This window comes from Lithobates pipiens, unplaced genomic scaffold, assembly GCF_037356315.1.
Source record: "Lithobates pipiens isolate NorthernLeopardFrog02 unplaced genomic scaffold, aLitPip1_a1.2 Scaffold_18, whole genome shotgun sequence".
NCBI classification, from domain to species: domain Eukaryota; kingdom Metazoa; phylum Chordata; class Amphibia; order Anura; family Ranidae; genus Lithobates; species Lithobates pipiens.
Genome location: NW_027507758.1, coordinates 300,632,141 through 300,655,565, shown reverse-complemented (window position 1 = coordinate 300,655,565; position 23,425 = coordinate 300,632,141). Strand labels below are relative to the sequence as shown.

The 23,425-nt window shown below is 40.6% G+C and overlaps 1 protein-coding gene across 2 annotated transcripts in view; it reads right to left on the bottom strand.

The window, feature by feature from the left end:
* The window catches only part of HACE1 (HECT domain and ankyrin repeat containing E3 ubiquitin protein ligase 1), a 184,401-nt gene that overhangs the window by 31,996 nt on the left and 128,980 nt on the right, over positions 1-23,425 (bottom strand). For both annotated transcript variants that reach the window (XM_077487188.1, XM_077487189.1), the window contains exon 20: positions 12,011-12,142. In XM_077487188.1, the coding sequence (XP_077343314.1) occupies positions 12,011-12,142 (132 nt within the window). The remainder of the gene's footprint in view (positions 1-12,010; positions 12,143-23,425) is intronic.

Sequence of the window (23,425 nt, the reverse complement as noted above, 5' to 3'; positions counted from 1 at the left end):
TCACTACTTGGCGGTATTAGAGACCAGTGTGGAGCACAAGTGGCCGGCAGGGATGTTAGGCCACCTCTGTTCATAAGTAGGAGTCATTCGTAACTCGGGGACCACCTGTATACTGACTGTACCCGATGATACATACAGTTTATACAGCACGTCCAGCAGGCACATCTGTTAGTGAAGGAAATAGTTAGCTTGGGCCATTTTGGCCAAAATAAAATATTTATAGACTAAACATAGTAAACATGGAGTTAGCCTTTGAAGTGACAGTAATAATTTCCTTATTCTCCTAAAATAAACCACGCACCTCCACCACTTAGAAAGGAGCTCCAGGCTCCTTCAGAAAAAATAAGTCAACAGCTACAAATACTGTATCTGTTTGACTTAATATAAGGACACTTACCTGTCTAGGGATCCCGCGATGTCGGCACCTGACCAGATTCTTCAAGGGAAACAGGAAGTGAAGCCTTGCGGCTTCACAGCCTGGTTTTCTACTGAGCATGCCCGAGTTGCACTGCAATTTTTAAATGGCCCGCAGTTATTTGAGAGTGGGAGTGAGCCCAGGATTTCACTGACAGCAGTAGGAGCCAATGGCTTCAGCTGCTCTCATCCAAGCCTGTGTGTGTGTGTGTGTGTGTGTGGGTGTGGGTGTGTGTGTGGGTGTGGGTGTGTGTGTGGGTGTGTGGGTGTGTGGGTGTGGGTGTGTGTGGGTGTGTGTGTGTGTGTGTGTGTGTGTGTGTGTGTGTGTGTGGGTGTGTGGGTGTGTGGGTGTGTGGGTGTGTGGGTGTGGGTGTGTGGGTGTGGGTGTGGGTGTGTGTGGGTGTGTGTGTGGGTGTGTGTGTGGGTGTGGGTGTGTGTGGGGGGGGGGGGAGATATACTGCAGACAGGACAGCACTGGATAGAAAGACGACTTGGTTAAGTATTTGAGGGAGCGGTGGGCAGGGAATGCATTAAGGCAAGGAAAAAAAAACATTCAACCTTTACAATCAATTTAAGGTCAAGGCAGCATTTCCACTATTTTTCTTCAGTTGAAAAATCACAGTAGTTGAATAAACGTGTATGTGGAAAGCCGAAGTGTGGATGGCACTTATACAGTATTGTTTTCTCTTCTTTTAAACCTTCAAATTTATGCCAAGAAACTATAATTTTACACGGAAGTCATAAAGAGGAGAATATCTGAGGTCTCAAAATCACAGATGAACGTAAGCAATATGTTGTTCATCCAATTAAATAAGCCACAAGCAAGGCCTCGTGCACACTAGGCTCTTCTGAACACCTTTCTCCTAACAGGAGAAAAGCATTGTTTTTCAAATGTGTTTAGGTGTGCTTAGATGCGTTCAGGCGCATTAAATGATTGGGTGATAATTATCTTCATTGATAAAATAAACTGTGCTGAGCTATATACAGCGCAGAAAATTGTTATTTCATGCCCTGCAGATTTTTTACGTTTGCCCGCTTACAAAGAAATAAAGGGTCTATAATTTTTTATCATAGGTGTATTTTAAATGATAGAGACAAAATATCAATGAAATATCCAGAAAAAAAAAACCCACACAAAATAAATGCTATAAATTAAGTTGCAATTCAGTGAATAAAATAAGTATTTCAAACCCCAAGAAAAACATGACTTCGTACTTGACGCAAGCACAGAAGAGTTGGCAACCAGGTTTGCACACATCCCGAAGGATATTGGACCACTCTTTACAGATCTTCTCTAAATCCTTAAGGTTTCTTGGCTGTCTCCTGGCAACTAGGCGTTTTTTATCCCTTTCCATACATTTTATATGGGATTAAGGTTTGGAGACTGACTAGGCCACTCCATGACCTAAATGTGCATCTTCTTGAGCCCCTCCATTGTTGCCTTAGCTGTATTTTTTTGTGTCATTATCATGCAGGAAGACTCATTTACGACCCATCTTCGGTGTTCTGGCTGAGGGAAGAAGGGTCTCATCCAAGATTTTACAATACATGGCCCTGTCCATTCGCCCCTCAATGCGGCAAAGTCGACCTGTACCTTTAGCAGAGAAACATCCCCAAAGCTTCATGTTTCCACCTTCGTGCTTGACTGTAGGGATGGTGTTCTTAGGGTCATAGTCAGCATTTTTCTTCCTTCAAAACACGACAATGACCCAAAACATTCCATCAATGCAACCAAAGGAGTGGCTCAAGAAGAAGCACACTAAGGTCATGGAGTGGCCTAGCCAGTCTCCAGACCTTAATCTTATAGAAAAGATATGGAAGGAGCTAAAACTTTGAGTTGCCAAGCGACAGCGAAGAAACCTTAAGGACTTAGAGAAGATCTGTAAAGAGTGGACCAAAATCTCTCCTGAGATATTTGCAACTCAATTTTTAACATTTGTATCGTGTTTTTTTTCTGGATTTTTGGTAGATATTCTGTCTCTATCATTTAAAATACACCTATAATAAAAAATGATAGACCCTTAATTTCTTTGAAAGTGGGCAAACTTACAACATCTGCAGGGGATCAAATTATTTAAAATGAAAAACAGAACACAAACCAAATATAATAGTGACAGTTAGAAAATTCCCCACACACTGTGTGATTATGGCCGCCATTCCTTCAAACTTCACTCACTCATACACCAAACTGGCAACCAAAGGAACAAATATCACTTTAAAACTCCATCTTCAATGCTCGCTCACATGTGCAACTGTGAAAATGAGAAAGGAGACCAAGCACTCCACATAGTGTAAAACCAAATATATTTATTGTTAAAAAATACATTTAGTACACTCAGTAGGTAAAAAATGGGCTCTGCACTGACAGTATAGCACCCTGAACCCACCAGGAAGGACTTTCATGGACACTCCTGGAAAGCTCTGCCACATCCGAGATCTTCTGGAGCACAGGCTCGTGGAGCCATTTCTTTTACCTGTGAGTGTACTACATGTATTTCACGCAACATTACTTTTTGGACAATGACCATTATATATTTAACTGTTCCGTTTTTCATTTTAGGTGGAAATTTATGTAGGGCAGCACAGTTTATTTTATTAATGTGGTTTATCTATGGTACATATCCAATAGTGTGCTAGCTGCTTTTTACATTGAGCACTTTTCCACTAGTACAGATTTTTATTTTGCATTCATTTAATTGGCCAGAATATGAATTTATTCTAGACATTGACATGAATGCTTAAGCACTAAACAGTCCTAGCGTTTAACCACTTCCCACCCGGCCAATGCATATATACGGCCGGGTGGGAGCCATCTACTCCTGATAGGACGTTCCTGAACGTCATTCAGAAGTAGCGGGATCGCGCGCGTGCCCGCGCAGCGGCGCGATCCCGATGTGCTCGTGTCACCCGGACACGGCACATCTGAGATCGGCAGGAGGGCTCTGTGATTGGCCCTCCTGATCACATGATGGCCGTGTCCAATCACGGCCGTCATGTGATGTAAACAAACAGCCGGTTGCTAGGCAATCGGCTCTCCTCTCCTCACACGGAAGTCATCGCTGAGGAGAGGAGAGCAGAACGCTGCAGCCGGCTGATGATCAGTGAGTATGGGCTGCTTTTTACAGCTTTTTACTCACTGATCATCAGTCTAGTGTCAACACACAACACACCACACAGTACAAACACAGTCCCCACATATGTCCCCAAACCACACATGACCCCAAAACATACATGTCCCCAAATAATAAAAACACATGTCCCTAATAATAAAAACATGTCCCCCACATATGTCCCACTAAAATCACATGTCCCAATGATTATCTGCACACATATGTACGTGATCACCTGCACACATATGTACATGATCATTTGCGTACATATGTCTGTGATCACACAAACCAATTATTATACAGTTAACGGAATTTTTTTTACCAAAAACATGTAGCAGAATACATTTTGGCTTAAATTTATGACAAAATTTGATTTTATTGGATTTCTTTTCAAATAGAAAAAAGAAAATATTGTTTTTTTTCCAAATTTCCGCTTTTTTTGCGCTTATATCGCAAAAAATAAAAAACGGAGTCGTGAATAAATAACACCAAAATAAAGCTCTATTTGTGCGAACAAAATGATAACAATTTCATTTGGGTACAGTGTAGCATGACCGCGCAATTGTCACTGAAAGCGCGAGAGCGATGAAAGCTGAAAATTGGGCTGGGAAGGAAGGGGGTGAAAGTGCCCTGTATTGTAGTGGTTAAGCATGTTTACACGCATTTAGGCCTGCAGGGTGTTTTCTGCCTAAATGCTCCTCTCCTGAACATCATGTGATGCGTTCAGATTTCTGCCCCTAAACACCTGTAAAAGGTCTGTGTGCATGGACGCATAGGCTAACAGAGGGGCAAAATAAAGCAGTAAAATGCCTGTAATATGGGTGTTTAATAAAAGCAGCGTGCATGAGGCCTTAAAGTAGAACGTCAAGTTACAAAATGAAAAAAAATGAGGCAAGCCGGTTTTGAAGAGGAGAAATGCTATGTCTCCTTTGCAATAAAGAACACATACCTGCCTGTTCACAGTCTTCTGAAGACTGTACACAGAATATGCGCAGCTCAGTGCACATTCTCAGCACCCCCTGGGTGCCAGTGCCCAGTCAAACACGGTCCCCTGTCGGATAGTGTCCGCTGTGTACTGTGCATGCGCAGTATCCATGACAAGCAGATTCCGAAAATAGCCGAAGATGAACGGCGCCTGCGCTGTGAGTCCAGGTTCAAGCCCCACCATCCAAATGGACATAGAGTTAGAATATAAAAGAGCCAAACGAAGCGAGGCCATGCCCGAAGCGTGGCAAGCGAAGCAAGCTCGCGAGGGGCCCTCTATGTGCAGCCTTATGTCCACTTGGATGGTGGGGCTTGCACCTGGACTCACTGCGCAGGCGGCGTTCATCTTCTGAGATTTTCCGAATCTCCTTGTGCTCTGTACTGAGCAAGCTCTGCGCCTGCGCAGTACATAGCGGACACTATTAGATAGGCGGACATTTTTTGACAGAACACCGGAATGCACCAACTCATGTGCAGAAGCTACAAAATTCCTCTGCTGGCCCATCAAGGTGGTTGAAGACTTGGCACCCAGACAAAGCTGGGGAAAAGATGTTGGTGCTGGTGAGGTAGCTCACAGGCATTGCTGTAATTGTGGATTTTAGTTTGGCTTTAATTTGGATCCATGTGCAAAATCAAAACTTACCGTATATACTCGATTATAGGTCGATCCGAATATAAGCTGAGGCCCCTAATTTACCACAAAAAACTGGGAAAAACGTATTGACTCGAGTATAAGCCGGGGGTGGGAAATGCAGCAGCTACTGTAAGTGGCAAAGAGGGTCAACAATGCCCATCTGCAGCTGCATGTCTCACTGTGTCTATTGCATGCCTCCCTGTGTCCTGTGCAGATCTGCCTACCTCACTGTGTCCTGTGTATACCTCCCTGTGTCCTGTGCAGATCTGCCTACCTCACTGTGTCCTGTGTATGCCTCCCTGTGTCCTGTGCAGATCTGCCTACCTCACTGTGTCCTGTGTATACCTCCCTGTGTCCATTGCAGCCTACCTGTGCTAATCTTCATCCTTTGTGTCCTGTGCATGCCTCCGTGTGCCCATCTGCAGCCACCGATCAGCCTGTCATAAAAACATACGGCGGCCATTCCAGTATTCAAAAGCCGCGCCTCCTCTTCGTCTGTGATAGGCAGGACACTCAATGTCCCAGCAGTCAGTTTTCAGCCTATCACGGACATCCGCTCATCCTCGTCTGAGGTATGAGGATGAGGGGATGTCCGTGATAGGCTGTCCGTGATAGGCTGAAAACTGACTGCTGGGAAATTAAGTGTTCTGCCTATCAGACGAGGAGGAGGCGCAGCTTTTAAATACTGGAATGGCCGCTGTATGTTTTTATGACACGCTGGCCACCGTCTGTCTACATGACATGCCTGATCAGGTAGGCAGACGGCGGTGACTCGAGTATAAGCCGAGGGGGGCACTTTCAGCCTAAAAAAAAAGGGCTGAAAATCTCGGCTTATACTCGAGTATATACGGTATATGATGTAGGCGGTTACAAGAATTAGCACATCCATTTTTGATTACTTTTTTTTTTTTTCAAATATACATTTTTATTACATTTTTCAAGGGGGGGGGGGGGGGGGGGTACAGAATGGGTACAGTACAGCTGTGGCCATAATAGGCAATAAAATGTACATGTCGGCTTTCAAGAAAGAGCACAATTTCTATCTGCAACATGGAGAACATAACATGTCACAAAAGAAAAAGAAATAAAGCAGTATTGTGCTCATTCAATTTAACAGTAAACATTTCTGATCTTATATGGTAGCATATGTAAAGTTGCCTTAGTTACTGAACTGCATATGTATCCGGATTGTCCATGACCCGATGACCATGAAGAGAAAAAAAGAATAAAAATAGGAAGGAGGCACGGCAGCAGAATAACTTAATAAAGCGGGAGGGGGGGGGGGTGGGGGATTGTTCAGCACAGGGGTGATAGATGTAGTGACATTGTCACTTTTCAGTTGGCTAGTATATCGGGATATCTTTTAAGAGTTTAATAATGGCTGCCCTTCATCAGGAAATATGAACAAGTTCCACAGCATCCAGACTTTAGAGTGTTTTTCCCGTTTTTGTGCTGTTAACGCTAGATCTTCTGATTTTTTTAATTTCCTCTACTTTACGCAGCCACAATCCAATGGATAGGGGTGTGTTTTGTTTCCAAGTAGCTGGAATACAAGATTTTGCGGCATTGAGCAAATGTCGCACAATGGATTTCTTGAGGTGTGTAGTACCACCTTGTTAGGCTCTTGTAGTTTGTTTCTTGTATTCGTGTGCAGATGGACAATTTTAAAGAGAATCTGAGGCTGTTTTGAGTTTGCACATCGGTGAAAGTTCACTGTAGGTAATTTTCCCATTTTTGTAGGAACACCAGATCTGGTTGTTCAGATGTGGTATTAAGCAGGGTATATGTTTTTTTCAGTACCTGGGGTAGTACTCCTTCGTCCCTGCAGTAGTCCTCGAATCGCTTTTCAAATTGTACCGGGTCTGGTATTGAGTGGATGAAGTGATGTAACCTTATAGCTTTCCAGAACAAAAGCTGGAAGCTACCGGTATCGCTCGTCGGTGATTAGATAGTTGTCCATTGATCTCCATCTATGTAGTATAGAGCACAGTCTTTACCCGTCATCAAAAGCGTCTCATAGTCCGACCGATTCAGTTCATGTGTAAACGCCAGGTTGCCTAGAACTGGGAGTAGTGGGGAATGTCTTGATGTCTGGTAGGTTGTTTATCATCCACCTGCCCTCATTTGTCCATCAGAATGCTTGTGCCTCCACTGTGGGGACATTCATATATTAGTGTTAAGACCACAGACATCAGGGTGCCGTGATGTGGCTCACGCATGTGTTTTCAAATGCGTGCGGACTAAACCCCTGTTTTTAACGCATACTGTTAGACAGGTTTATTTGGTAATCTGCGAGCTGGTGGTAAGTAGGCTTTGGTTTTTTCCTGGGCATTCCCCAGTCTTTTGTTGTTACCCGTTTTAGCCCTACAATGCAGCTCACTGCGATAGCCAGCTATAGAGGAGGGTGGTGGCATGTTTTTTGTTATCACATTGGTGTTTGTATTGGTCCAGCAACGCATCAACACCTTTGGAGACATTGTGCGGTTTGTTGGGTGTTTGGTGTGCTGCTGCACCGTTAAGAAGGGGTGGGCTCCCCTTCAGTCCACCTGCCCTCATTTAACCATCAAAATGCATGCGTCTCCACTGTGAGGACACTCATATTTTAGTAGATTTACTTATGCAATTAAGGTGAGAGTTCTGGGAGACTTAAGTATTAAGAGGCAGTTTGTGGAAGGCTTATGGACATTTTATTCGCTTAAGCCCACCTAACACCACATATATTGGATCCATCATTCTGTGAACTCAGTAGAGGCCTATTCTATTCCCCCATCTTATTATTATTATTTAAAGGACCTTTTTGTCCCCATCTACTCCTTTGTGTGCATTTTACGTGTTTTAAGGAATATTGTGGACATTTTTGTAAATTTTTTTTGCACTTTTTGCACATCTTATTTACTATTATACTCCATGAGGAGATATAGATAAATTATCCTTTTTGATTTTACTTTTATCTTAATTTTTACATCTGTTATTTAGCCATAGTGTTGTATAGCGATTTTTATTTTGCGCAAGGTCACTTTTATAGATTTTATATGTTTTTTGGTGTGTTGTAAAACACATTTAGGTTTTGCTGCATTATATATTGTTTATACATATATTTATCACTTGATTTATGTCACTAGTCACTTTCATTAGTTACTCTCAGTAGCGCGAGGGACACTTTCACTTTTAGTGTTAGGACAACAGACACCAGGGTGTCGTGACGTGGCTCTGTGGCTCACGCATGCATTTGCAAGTGCATGCAGACTAAACCCCTGTTTTTAACGCATACTGTTAGACAGGTTTATTCGGTTGTCTGTGAGCTGGTGGCAAGTAGGCTTTGTTTTTTTCCTGGGCATTCCCCAGGCTTTTGTTGTTACGTGTTTATCATTATTGAGCCCACACGTAATGTGGCACCTATGATAGGATGTGTTGTCATGTCTGGAGGGAGTCGGTTATAGCACCATATCACTCCCTTTAGCAGGACACTTACTTGGTTGCATTCTGTGTCCACAGTTTGGATGGTATATGTCTGTTCCAGTTGATAAACTATTACCTAGCGGTACACCTAGGGAGAATTAAGTGTGGAAGGGCCAGTCCTCTGTAGTGCTTTGGGAGTGTCAGGTATGGTTTGTGTAGTCGTGGTTTCGTATGTGGCCAATTACATTTGGTAAAGAGGGATTGCACTTGTCTGAAGTAATTAGATGGGATCTTGATTATCAGTGCATGGAATAGGTAAAGAAATTTCGGGAGAATGCACATTTTGATAAGATTGCACCTGCCTAACCAGGAATGGAATCCCTTGTTCCACTCCTCGAGCAACCCTCTTGCCTTTGTCAACATTGGGGGGAAGTTAAGTTCAAATGTGTGTGTCAAGTCAATGGGGATACATGTCCCCAGGTTGTTTAAGATGGCTATCTGACCATTTGAATTTAGTTTTCAGGGGGGAAAGATTGTCTGATGTTATGTTAATGCCCACAGCTGGGGGCTTATCAAAGTTAATTTGTAAATTAGATGTTTGTCTTCTGAGGGTCAGCAGTTCTGTTTCTAGTGAGGGCATTGGATTGCTTTTCTGTTTCGATTCTAATTAACGTATCTTGTATGTGCCCCGTGTTTGATCAGAACTCCCCTTATTACAGGATTTGTGAGCTTCCCACAGTATCCCTGGGTCACAGTCGGCAATGTCATTGGTTTGGAAGTATTGTTTCAGTTCACTCATAACGTCTGTCAACACAGTCTGTAGTACGCTTTCATTCAGCCTCCAGATCCTTACTCGAGATGTCAGGGTCTGGGAGAGGGTGTACCGCATGGTAATGGGAGCATGGTCTGACCTATCACTGGGTCATATTCTGCTTCCAATTGGCCATGTGCTATCAGGAAATAGTCTATATGCGAGTATATTTTGTGGGGGGACGAGAAGAACGTGTAGTCCCTTTGCCCTGGGTGGTGGAGTTCCATATATCCATCAGTTGGGCAGTATGGAGTTCTCGCAAGATGCGTTTATGTAACATCGGTTCGCAGGTATGAAGCACCAGAGGACGTGTCTACTGTTGGGGCCAGGGGTACATTAAAGTCACCTCCTAAAATCAGATGGCCTTTCAGTGAAATCCATCAGGAGGGCTAGTGTATTGCTTCATTACCTTTTATTTCTGCCTGTAGGTCCACTATTTTTCCATTTGATGTAACGTGAAAAGGACGACCTTATTACAATGGTGTGTCCCTACAACAGTAAAACTTTTATTCATATGGTTTAAAATGGAAAAAAAATGTTGCTGAAACTTCTCAAAATGTGCTATGCATGCTTTGGAGTTTGGATTAGATCTGCTTGCCTTTTAAAGTAGAAGTAAAGTTGACAAAAAAAAATGATGAAAGACATACCTTAAAACAAAGGCCTCCAGGGCTTGAAACTTCACCCATCCTTCTGGGTTTGCAGGCTCTATTGCTTTGAGTGGCCAAGCAGCATTGACATCACTCCAACACATGCGCACAGGAGTCTTTTTTCAGCACGGGAGTCTTTTTACAGCACAGTGGCTCTGAAGGAACGGCATACCCATGCCGGTGACATCACTGGCTGCAGAGACACTGAATATCTCTTAAATGGTGCACGTTTAGGAGATCTTCCTTGTACCTACAGGTAAGCTGTAGAATAAGCTTACCTGTAGATAGAAGTGTCCAGTGACTTTACTACCACTTTAATGAAAGTTTCAGCTAGGACAGGATGAATTCTGATTAGTGAATAGCTGTCCCTGCTTGACAGAAGTCGATTTGTGTGGATTGAGGAATGTTTTTTTTCTTTGTTCAGCCTACTGACTATAAAAAAAAATAATGTATAAAAATACCCATCTATGATCAGCTTAAATTTCACTGTAAAAGTAGTCTGGTCATGCTTGTATCTTTGGATTTACCGATATATGTTTACAAGCCGTGTTCACTGGCTAACCTTTACATGAACATTTTTGAACATACATCTAGTTAGTATCTGCCAAAAAAATTATGGAAAACCCCAAGTTGTTCTTGTTTATAGATATCGGTATGCATAGGGCTGCAAGCTAATGGGAAATGGCATATATACCCCAATAGAATATTTGGGAAGATCTTAAATAAAATGAAACAAAGCCATCTCCACATGATGTGCTAAACTCAATCCATTCTCAGCCAATATCAATAGGATGAAATAATGGAATTACTGCATTGGATAAAAAATATATTAACAATCACACGCAGCTAAACCACATTTTATTTGGGTGCTGAAAGACCATGCCAAAAATGAATACTAAAAGTTATGACGGAGTTGACACTATAGAAAGCAGGCACTTAGAGATGTTCTTACGTACGGTCGTACACTTTGCAGAGCTCTGCAGGGCTTCTAGGGCACATACATTTATTCATATTTTAGTAGTAGGTTAGTGTAAGCCACAATTTGACTTTAAAAGTAAATATTCTAGTAATTTTTATGGAAATTTACAATATATATATATATATATATATATATATATATATATATATATATATATATATATATATATATTGTGGCAGCAAGCAGGTAAAGTCACCTGGTTGTATCCAGGATGGGAAATATGTGTGCCCTAGATTCAGGCTTTATGCAGACCTTTACAATTAGAGGGGAAGAGTTAATGAACCCAGCTGAAGTAAGTGGGCTCATTAAGACCTCTACAAAAAAACCCCAGCATGCTTAGGGAGATGCTCCATCCTGGAACCAGTTTTTGTGTTGTATAGACTGGGGAGTGTGACACCTGTTCTGTGCGGTGAGTTAACGCCTGTGTGGCAAACCTCTACAACAGGGACAGGGACTGGGGCAGCACAAGGCTGCTCTCAGTTGTTAGACAGGGAATCTAAGTGTGTAGTTAGAGGTCAAGCTGACCAGGATTTATTTTTGTTTGGCTGTTATATGTATCACTGCATGTAGCATAAATAAACCGCATCTTTTGTTTTTTTGCACCTACACCGCTGTCTGCTGTGCCTGATTTTGTGTTGTGAACCCATCCAGGGGGTCACACACACCCGCTGCCGAGCTAACCCCTCACAGTATATATATATTATATACACACACACACACACACACACACACACACATATATATATATATATATATATATACACACACACATACATACATACACACACACACACACACACACACGTATATGTATGACCATACCCACACGCACGTTAAATAACTGTTAATTCACGGTTTGCTTATTGAAAATACACTAACATTTTTGTTTAACGTTCAAATAATAAAAAAATTGTATCTTCTATAAAACACAGAAAAATAATGTAAACATTTTAAAAGTTTCTTGTAAAAGCCATTACAAAAATACTGGTCAATATTTTCAAGTAAAAACACACAATGAAAAATTCAGCTCACCAATTCAAACTCATCAAACAGCTGTATTAGAGACGGCGGTATAAACATATGAAAGCCCTGTAAAAATCCATTGATTTGTGGCTGAATGGCTCTTGTCATGCGAAGTTCAGTAACAAGCTGGACATACTCTGCCTGAAAAAAAAAAAAAAGGAAAAATTCCACAATTGACATAAGTGCTATCTGATGGCTACTAGTAAATTGTAATCCAACATCTAAACAAAGCTTTACATTTTTTTTTCTTTCACTCAGGAAACCAAAATGATCAGTGAAAAACACAATTGTCATGAAAACTGACTGTTCCATCCCTTTGCATCATTTTTCCTGTCGCCAACAACTATGCTTCAAGAACCGCTGCATATTAGGCATAGTACTATTCTATACCCCAAATCATTTTTTAAGATAACATTTTTAAACACGACTGCAAATTACTAAAAGTACAAATAAATGCTTCCTAAATATCGTATATTAAGATTAATCTTGCAACATGAGCAGATAAGAAAACATGCAGAGATACAGTGACACCTAGTGGAAGGCCAAGCGTGAATTATTTTCTGAAAAGGACTACTGAAGGGCTATTCAACATAAGCCAAAATAATGCTTTATGATCTGAAAACAAGGAGTTGTGTTATAAATGATAGTTAAATGAGGGCACTTAAGTCCACATACTAGCACCTCCTTATGATTCACGCTCACCTCTTAAAGATTATTCATGTTCCAATGCTTTCATTCTTGCCCAAGACATTAACACAACAAAGCCAACCACAGTAGCAAACAGGGATCATACCATTATCTTATTTAATTTGCTGTTGCGTAGAAAAGAGTATATAAGCACAAAAAACGTGCGTGTGTGCGTGCATAAAACTCCATGTTACATCACATATGCTTTTATTCCTCTTTTAAGTATAGCATTGTAAAACAAACCTACATGCTAAAATGTATATTCTTGCCAATAAGAATCATTCGTGCACATAGCATACAAGACTGGTAGAGAAATACTCCTGTGCTATCACTGAAAGTGGAAAAAACTATGTATAGGATAACTGCTGCAAACACCAATAAATGAATCCGTGACCAATAAGTGTATGTGTATAGTGTAAGTGATGCTGCGCTGTTGAACTAAAGCGTAACCAATCTGTCCCAAAATGATAAACTTACTAAAAAAAAAAAAAAAAAACGCAATAGAAGGTGTGCACAAGGTGACAGTGTAAACCAAACATGCAAATAAACTCATCAAATAACAGATTCCTTACGATCAAGCAAATAAGTGCTTTGCACAACAAACCAGATGACATGTATAACAAAACAGTGATTAATCAATCGGTGCTCATGAAGCTGATTGACATACATTGATCAGTGTGGTGAAGGTGTGGAGTGTAGTCCTACAGTCTTACCCGTGCAAACTGATAAATGTAAACAGGCGTCTCTTCATTCCATGCAATGACACCTCTGAGTCATCGCATGGAATAACACAATCTGGACACGCATCGTCACGTGACTCATGATACTCGGGATGCACCGATACCATTTTTTTTACTGTTTTGTTTGAACTTCAGCTGTCAGCAATGGAGTTAATTATGGCTGATTAGAGTAAATTAAGGGTTATTAAGGGGTTAAACAGAGGAACATTTGTTCATCCCTTTGATCTGCAGATGAAGAAGCAGAAATATACAAAAAGAAACATGTTTCTTTTTATTTTAGTGTTTTTTTAGCGGTTGAGCAATGTTGTTGTTAAACATTTCCAGCTGCTTCTTTTTTTTTTTTCTTGACAGCTCCAATTATCGGACTTCTTTAACACTGGGGAGACCCACTGACAGCTCAAAGCCTGAAAGTATCGGGTGTGGGTGCATTTGCACGAGTAACGATACTTGTGCAAGTACTCGGTATCGGCACTGATACCGATACTAGTATCGGTGCAGCCTTAGATGATACATGTCGAGATTGTCTTACAGGCACACCGGAAGCAATGTGGGAATGAGCTTGGCACTCGTGGATGATGCATTGCGTTCCATCTTGCTAAATGCGAGTGTTTAAAGCTGGCCATAAACCTATAGGATTATCTGCAGATTTTCTATGGTTAGATGGAAAAAGTGCAACAGATTTCTCCATGTTCGCTAAACTGTGTGGATGGAGGAATCTCCCACTTTTTCCATCTAACCATAGAAAATCTGCAGATAATCTATAGGTGTATGGCCAGCTTTAGTGTTTGTTTTCATCAAATATTTTATTACATACTACACTTTATGGCCATTCCCCTTCTTCCCTCTACACCCCCCCCCCCCCCCCCCACGGGTGATATCACATTATAGAGGAATCACTGTCCACCACCCAGCATTGATTCTAGGGACAACAAGAGGAGGACCCTTAAAGGAAATCAAGATTTTTTTTTTTTTAAAGCCACCAGTCACTTGTTACACCTTCACTTCGCTGTTCGGTGAATGTGGATCAGCTTAATGAGCACCGATTGACTAATCACCTACGTTTGTTACACATGTCATCCGATTTATTGTGCAAATCATTTGTTATGTGCTTGATTGTAAGGAATCTGTTGAGGAGTTTCTTTGCTCGTTTTGTGTACACTGCCACCTTGTGCTCACCTTTATTATTGCAGTTTCATTTTTAGTACATTTATTATTTTGTGACGCATTGGTTTTACACTTTACACTTTATTATTTATTATTAATTATTTATTATTTATTATTACTTTATTATTGCGTTTTCATTTTTAGTACATTCATTATTTTGTGACGCATTGGTTTTACAATTTACACTTTAGTTCAACAACAGGGCAGCATCACTTACTATACACATTAGTGCACAGAGCACTTAATTCCCTCTAGTGAAGGTTAGTTAATATGCAGAAAGTTCTTGCAGACTGACCCAAAGTAATAATTCCTACAGCATTCTGAGAGAGTATTTTTACACTAGCTATTTCCCCATGTGTACACACTAAAGGGTTTATTGAATAATTAAAAAAAAATAAAAAAACAAAGGACATTGCAAAGTAACTAATGATATATAATTTTGCAGAGCTGTGACTACACTAAATGAAAGAAAGTTCAAATTTGCTTGGATGCTGTAACTGTACAATAATGTTCTTTGCATTATCATTAAAGGCCATTAAGTGTACCTTTCATGAATGTGTTCGCCTGACCTGTGACAAAACAAATGAATGGGATAATGACATTTGGTTTTCTGCAATACAATTACACAGAGAAAACAACATTTAGTAGAATGGTGCTGCTATTATTAAACAGTGTATTTGGGAATGTAGCAGCAGCTTGAATTCTGTATGTCAAGTGCTCTGACATTAACAAAGTCAGTGATCCAGAAGCTGCACTGCATGTCCTATATGAATGATGAATTGTTATTCAATTCACCCTTTATATTTCTCGGCAGTAGATTTAGAATACATCTAAACAATATGTATATTTTTTGCTTCTGTATAAAAAAAAATAAAAAAAATATATATATATATATATAAAACTACCCTAGACACAACATTCACGGTAATTTAACTCCTTTATATACCTCAATCGGAAAGCTTTTTAAATCATTACAAATGGGAATAGCCTATTCATGTTTATTAATGGGCAATGGCTCATATCAGCAAAGTCAACAATGTGCCCAAATACAACATCAGTTCTGTCATGGTGTCAGCTGGGGGCTTTTCTGTGCCATGCCAAATACTAAGAAAGCCATAGCTCATCAAGCAAGAGTTCTCCGAGCTGCTCACTGGACCACTCCTAGGCCAGGGTTAATGGCTATGCATGCTGAGATGCAGGTGGATCAGCGACTCCATCAAATGAAATCACCTGTGACTAAACAGGAGCATTCCTGCACTGCCAAGCTGTGATAAATTATGCAGACACAAGGAACGTCTACGGCTACATTATATTAGCCACATTCACTTGATTAAATGTAGACAAATAATATTTCCAGTAGCATACATTCTGGGAAAATACAAAAGGTAAATATATACAACATATGTTTAAAGTCAGACAATGTTCAAGAACATATGTAAACAAATTTTGTGTTGCTTAACCCGTGACTCACACACTGACACTTCATAGCCAAGGGGGTGACAGTTTTTTTGGAAATTGTGTAGGGACCTGCGTTTTTCATACGTACAGCAGCCTATTCAACTAAATGGGCTGCTCTGCCCAAATAAATGCGGCCCCTGGAAAATACCAGCATAGTTTGAACCTAGGCCAGCGTTTCTCAACCTATTTTTAGTCAAGGCGCATTCTGCACATCTCGAAGAATCCCATTCTAAGGCCCCATGCAGGCGCGTGCCTAAAAGCATTTGGTACCCAGGGTGTATACTATATCTAGCAGCCCCCCCCCCCCCCACTTTAAAATGTAAAAACAGCCCACTGTGCTCCTTGCATACCTCTGCACCCCCCAATATCTCTGTTACTACTGTGTACCTCCTCTCCCCAACTGCTCCTCTGGAACCCTTTACATTACACAGTCCCCCCCCCACAGCTCTGGACCCCTGCACATTACACTGCCCCCCAGCTCAGCTTTGGACCCCTGCACATTACACACTGCCCCCCCCCCCTCAGCTCAGGACCCCTACACATTGCTGCCCCCCTTCCCAGCTTGGGACCCCTGCACACTGCCCCTTCCTACCTTACTGGGGCATGCATGCAGTACAACAGCCCCCCCCCCCCCCGTTTGTATGCCAATGACCTCATACTGGACGTTATAAAAAAGGCAGTAGCATTAGTTGTACCTGTAGAATGCGTTTTTCATAGTTTTTGCAGTAGTGTTTTTTCACTTTTATACTCCCACAAAAGCTTAGGATTTTAAATTGTTCATAAACTTGGAATAGCTGCATGTTTCAGCTTTCAGGGTTAAAGTGTTTTCATAGCTGAAAAACTCCTCTTCAAACCCACTAGTTCTGGAGGGTTTTTTTTGCAACCAGAAAACACACCTGCCAAAAACCGTTGATAAAAAAGCCTATGTGTGCATGGCCTCATAGGATAACATGCTGGGGAGTTTACTGGCTGCAGAAAAACACCTGAAGCCAAATACAGCAGCAGTAATAATGTCCAGTGTGCATGAGGCCTAAAATGTAAAAAACGAAACTAATGGATTTACATTATGCAGCAGCATCCACACACATCCAACATCAGAGGCTATTTATTCTTCTAAATTAAATACACCTTTGCACACTGGTACTGACTAGGATTACAACATTTCTCATCCCCTTCAGCTCGTCTTCATCACTCAGCTAATGTGACTCTGGTGCTGATGGAGTGGGACAGAGGAGGGGCAAACAAGAATGCTGTGCAGGCTCCCTCCTTATTAACCGATTATGTCACTGGTTGTTAGGATGATGGCAGCTAGGCGGTTGTAATGGTGCACAATAAAAACCTGTGGCTTTGAGTAACTTAAAGGCAGGCTTGTATATCATTTTTAGGCTATTTGCAGGCATTTTGCCAATGCACCACTTAAAGGCACCCCAGGATGAAAAAGGCTGATGTAGGCCAAGCCCACACTGTAATCAACCTCTTAACATGGCTCCTCTGTCTTACAGATTTGTTTTGCAATAAAGATGAACTTTCCACATGGTTCTAGCTGCCAGTCTTTGCAGCTCAAAGGGCTCACTAACATGGTTGGCAAACTCTGCTGCCCCTCTGAAAAGATTGGTTATTCAAGGTTGGTTTAGAGCCAAGATGGGAAACAAACAGAAAAAGGGCGCCACCAGCTAAGTGAGCATTTTGTCAGAAAATATTTCCGGCAAGTTGGAAAAGTTGGTCCGACGGATATTCCGACGGAAACAGTCCGATGCAGACCACACACAGTCGGAATTACCGACAAAAACGATCCGATCGGGCACATTCCGACGGAATCTCCGACCGTGTATACAAGGGCTAAGAATGGAGACAGCCATTGCCCTTAAATATATACTCTTCAGGGTTACCAACTTGCAAAAGGGTAAGCATGATAGTCAGTCAATCAACATGCATTTGTAGCAAGACAAGCCAGCAATTGCAATCTTCAATGTTCACTTGGAAAAGTTTCCTGAGGGTTCCTTAAACCCAGTGTGGGAGAGCAAATTTCAGGGAAATAGCCTAGTCATATAGCGTGCCATCTCTTTAAAGAGAAACACTATGTATAACTAAATTTAGGATTCTGGCCTTTCCTAGCAATTTGAACCATACTCTAGCACCTTACATTTCTTGGGAACTTTAATTGTTAAGTCTCTCCACCAACGGTCTCATGGAGAGGTCTCTCTACCAAAAAGGTTTCATTCTGCTCTATTGCTACTAGAAAGAAATTTTATAATGTCACTCTGCTCTAATGGATTGGATGGGACCAAAGCCAGATAGGAGTTTCCCACTTCCATTTCATGTGGCCTGGTGTGACAGGCGGAGTCACACACTACAAACATACAGCAAAAACATAAACCACGCTGTCTTATGCAATAAAGTTAAAGCAGACAGCACAGCTGAAGACAAACAGCACAAAAATAAAAGGAAAAAAATGGAGTGCTTAAATATTTTAACTGTGAAAAATAATATGGTGTATCAACAATACTAAAATGATATGTAATAAAATCCACCACGTGAGTTGTGACAAGTCTTAAAGGGGCATGGCAAAAGCCTCTTCACGCTGCAAAAGGATCCCACCTAGTCGCAGATTTTGCAGGGTTTCCGTTTTCTCCCCCCCAATCCCTTCACCCCTCTAGGGAACCCCCTCAATTCTATTTTTGTTAATATGGTTGGTATAGGATAGGACTATGACATCTCCCTTGAAAATAACGCTACCTCATTTTACACAGAGAATGTATGATCGATGCTATGTATTAAGAAGCACATGTAAATAACATTTTGGCTACTATGTCTTACACTTTGTTGTAATATCCATCGATGTACATCATTTGTTCTGTTGTATTCCTTTTTTATGTTTATAATTGTACTAAACCTCATCTCATCTCCCATTGGGGATTAATAAAAACTTTTGATAAAAAAAAGGGGGGGGGGCTGGCATCCAATGTCAATGCAACAACATTTCTAGGACATCTTTAGAAGCAGTTTCAGATGTAGTCAAAGGCTTAATGGACATAAAAAGGTGCAGTGCTGCCATCATTACTGTGCCTTTTAATGTCCATTAAGCCTTTGACTTCTTGTGAAATGTGAGTGTTAAATTTGTATATTTCTTTTATCAAAACATCCTCAAAATGATATCACACTATATGGAACTTTGTTTCTTGGCTTCAATGTGTGGGTATGTTAAACTCCTCTGGCCATCCTCCTCTCCATCTGAACTATATATGCCTGCTTATAAGAACATTCTGCTGAGAGTCCCTATTGTGATCGTAGTTATTTGGATGGTTGACGGTTCGATATTGCATAGTGTTTATAACTACAAGCCTGGTTGACTCAAGAGGTATATGCCCCTTTAAATCCACCATCTCTGGTAAGCCTTCATGCAATTGGTGGCAGTCTCTTGACAAGATTTACTCTTTCAACATGTCTCCATTGGTGTTATTTGCCCTAAAGATGTCCCAGAAATGTTGTTCCATTGACATGGGATGCCAGGGCCCTTTAAGACTTATCATGACTCATAGTGGATTTTATTGCATATAATTTTTGTATAGTTGATACACAATATTTTTCACAGTTTCATTTAGTAGTAGTAGTAGTGAGACTCCTGAAAAAAATTGATTTTGACACTTGAGCAGCAAATTGATGACTGATTCTTTTAATTCACTGGATGTAACCAAAAAAACTGGAATACTAGTTTTGAAAGAATTTAGCCTTTCATTCATAAACACCATGATGTTGATCCAGGATTATGCTGTAGCATAATCTTGGATCTGAAAATGGAAACAGTTTTAGTTTATGGTAACCCAAATAATCAAAGATTAAAAAGCAAATTGGTTTCTCCAACCATACCATGTACACATTGTTCGGTATTGTACCTGCAGTGCACCAGTGTACAGCAACACACTATCATTTGTTAAGCTGCTGAAAAAAGGGTCTGGTGCAACTCTGGGCACAACAGGGTATGCCTGCAAGTCACTCAACATGAATGAGCTGCCTTAAGGTAATAAAGTGCCTTGAAAAAGTATTCATGCCCCTTGAAATGTTCCAAAGTTTGTCATGTAACAACCAAAAGCGGAAATGTATTTTAATTGGGATTTTTTGTGATAGATCAACACAAAGTGGCACATAATTGTGAAGTGGAGGGATACAATGTTGTACAAATAAATATTTGAAAAGTGTGGCGTACATTTGTATTCAGCCCCCTCTTACTCTGATACCCCTAACTAAAATTAGTGGAACCAATTTCCCTCAGAAGTCACCCAACTAGTAAATAGAGTCCATCGATGTGTAGTTTAATCTCAGTATAAATTCAGCTGTTCTGTGAAGCCCTCTGGAGGTTTGTTAGAGAATCTTAGGGAACAAACAGCATCGTGAAGGCCAAGGAACACACCAGACAGGTCAGGGATAAGGTTGTAGAGAAGTTAAAGCAGGATTAGGTTTTAAAAGAATATACCAAGCGTTGAACATCTCATAGATCACTGTTTAATCCATCATCCAAAAATGGAAAGAGTATGGCACAACTGCAAACCTACTAATACATGGCCATCCACCTAAACGGACAGGCCAGGCAAGGAGAGCATTAATCAGAGAAGCAGCAAATAGGCCCATGGTAATTCTGGAGAAGCTGAAGAGATCCACAGCTCAGGTGGGAGAATCTGTCCACAGGACAACTATTAGTTGCGGACTCCACAAATCTGGCCTTTATGGAATAGTGGCAAGAAGAAAGTAATTGTTAAAAGAAAGCCATAAGAAGTCCCATTTGCAGTTTGCAAGAAGCCGTTGCTGTTCACAGATGCTTTCCATCTAATCTGACAGAGCTTGAGCTATTTTGCAAGGAAGAATGGGCAAACATTTCACTCTAGATGTGCAAAGCTGGTAGAGACATCCCCAAAAGACTTGCAGCTGTAATTGCAGTGAAAGGTGGTTCTACAAAGTATTGACTCGGGGGCTGAATACAAATGCACACCACACTTCTCACATTTCTATTTGTAAAAAATTTTGAAAATCATTTATCATTTTCCTTCCACTTCACAATTATGGGCCACTTTGTGCTGGTCCATCACAAAAAACTCAATAAAATACATTTGTTTTTGGCTGTAACCTGACAAAATATGGAAAATTTCAAAGGCTATGAATACTTTTTCAAGGCACTGTATACATTACTGCACCATTAACCACTTGCAGACCACTTGCCGTCATTATACGGTGGCTGCTTGACGTTAAATACCAGGGTGATAGCAGCAGATAGCTGCCATCACCCCAGTATCTTTTTAACCTCCCTATCGGTTAACCCCGAGCCAGACTCGGGATCGCATCGCTGGATACAGGGAGGACACGAAGAAGTTACTTACCTTGTCCGCTGGATCCAGCGATGTCCTTCGTGCTGTGTGAGTGAACTGTCCTCTGCTCGATTCACAGTGCCCGAATGCCGCCGAGCTCCGTTTCCTGCGATGTTACGGTGCACGGGAGCGGAGATCGGCACCAAATTCAAAAAAGCAAAAGTACACAAAAAACACACAGTACTGTAATCTTACAGATTACAGTATCGTATAAAAAAAATACACACTCCCTTTGTCCCTAGTGGTCTGTGCAGTGCCCTGCATGCACTTTTATATTATAAATACTGTTTTTTATGGTTGGAATTTGGATTGAATAAGTTTTATTATTATTTATTATATTATAAAAACTTTATCATACCCGGGATGTCTGCTAGACTCTGGTCTGAATAGATGCAAGAGTTATTCCTAAGAATTACAGGACTACAATATAAAACGCCAAATTTCCATGCAAAATAATTGTACCGCTTTCAGCACCAAAAACCAGAACGAATCATACTGCCAGGGAGGTTAAACAGCGGGCGGTCCACTTTCAGATAAAAGTGGTCTCTGCAGCGGATTAACAGCAACATCACTTATCAGGGGCAGGAGAAGGCCCCCTTCCCGTCGCTCCCCGGTGTTTCCACCGCTTACCAGAGCCGTTGGTAGCAGCGGAGACGATCGGGTCCTTTCCTCAGAAAATACTTTTTTTTATTTTTATTGCATTTAAGATTTACATTAAAGATGTCATGCTTTTTCTTCTATTACATTTTGGGTATCAGTTTACTTGGCGTAACATTATCTTTTACAATATAAAAAAAATTGGGCTGATTTTACTGTTTTCTTATTTTTTAATAAAAAAAGTCTATTTTTTCCAAAAAAATCTAAAAAAAAAAAAATCGCACTTGTAAGACCACTGCGCAAATACGATGGGACAAAGGAATGGCTGGAAAACATGTATTTACAAAACAAGGTTATTGGTAATAAAGATTCACATCTCAAAGGATATTTAAGATTGACTGACTTATTTAAAAGGGCAGGCTACAAATAATAAAATGATTCAATTAAAACGACTTGCTACATCACCAAAAATGATTTCCAATGATTCTCTAGTGTATTCTGCATGAACTGCTAGAGGACATCAAAGCCTCCCTCGCTTCTGCATACAACAACTCTACTCAGCCTGGTTCTTCTGAACCCATAAACCAATCAATACATCCCAGGGTGGCTGCTGCCAATGCACTACATGTGGTGTTCTTACCATGTACACACCAAAAGGCAACAATATTCAAAACAAATGTTTTGTTACATTTGGAAACTGAATTATCCTCAATAAAAAATGATTACTACAAAAAGGGGAGCATATTTTAATAAAATGGAGAAGAGCTGCTCTACGACAAATATCATTACATGCTTTCTATTATTAGATTGTGCTTGTTAAAATGAAAAACATTATGTAGTTGAAAGCACTGCTGAAAAGTAATGGGTGTTATAATTGCAGGTTTCTTGATGGAGTGGAAAAAGAAAAAAATAATCAAACCAGAAAACAATGTAGAAAAATGAATATCTTTCAGAACAATATTATTTAACACATATATTTTCAGCTACCCCAGCTGGTATGCAAATTAGGGTTGCAACTAACGATTATATTCATAATCGATTAGTTGGCCGATTATTGTTTTGATTAATCGGTTAATAACCTTAAAAAAAAAATAAAAGAAGTGTGGTGTATGGTGTTTAAAAAAAAAAAAAAAAAAACACAATCTATTCTTAAATATCTATATGCAGTGGTAAATATAAATAACCAACTATATGGTTAGGGAGCAAAATATCTAATCCACTCTGAGAATAAAAGACATACCATATATACTATTAGAGGAGATATACTGTATATACCAGGGATATGCAATTAGCGGACCTCCAGCTGTTGCAGAACTACAAGTCCCATGAGGCATAGCAAGACGGTGACAGCCACAAGCATGACACCCAGAGGCAGAGGCATGATGGGACTTGTAGTTTTGCAACAGCCGGAGGTCCGCTAA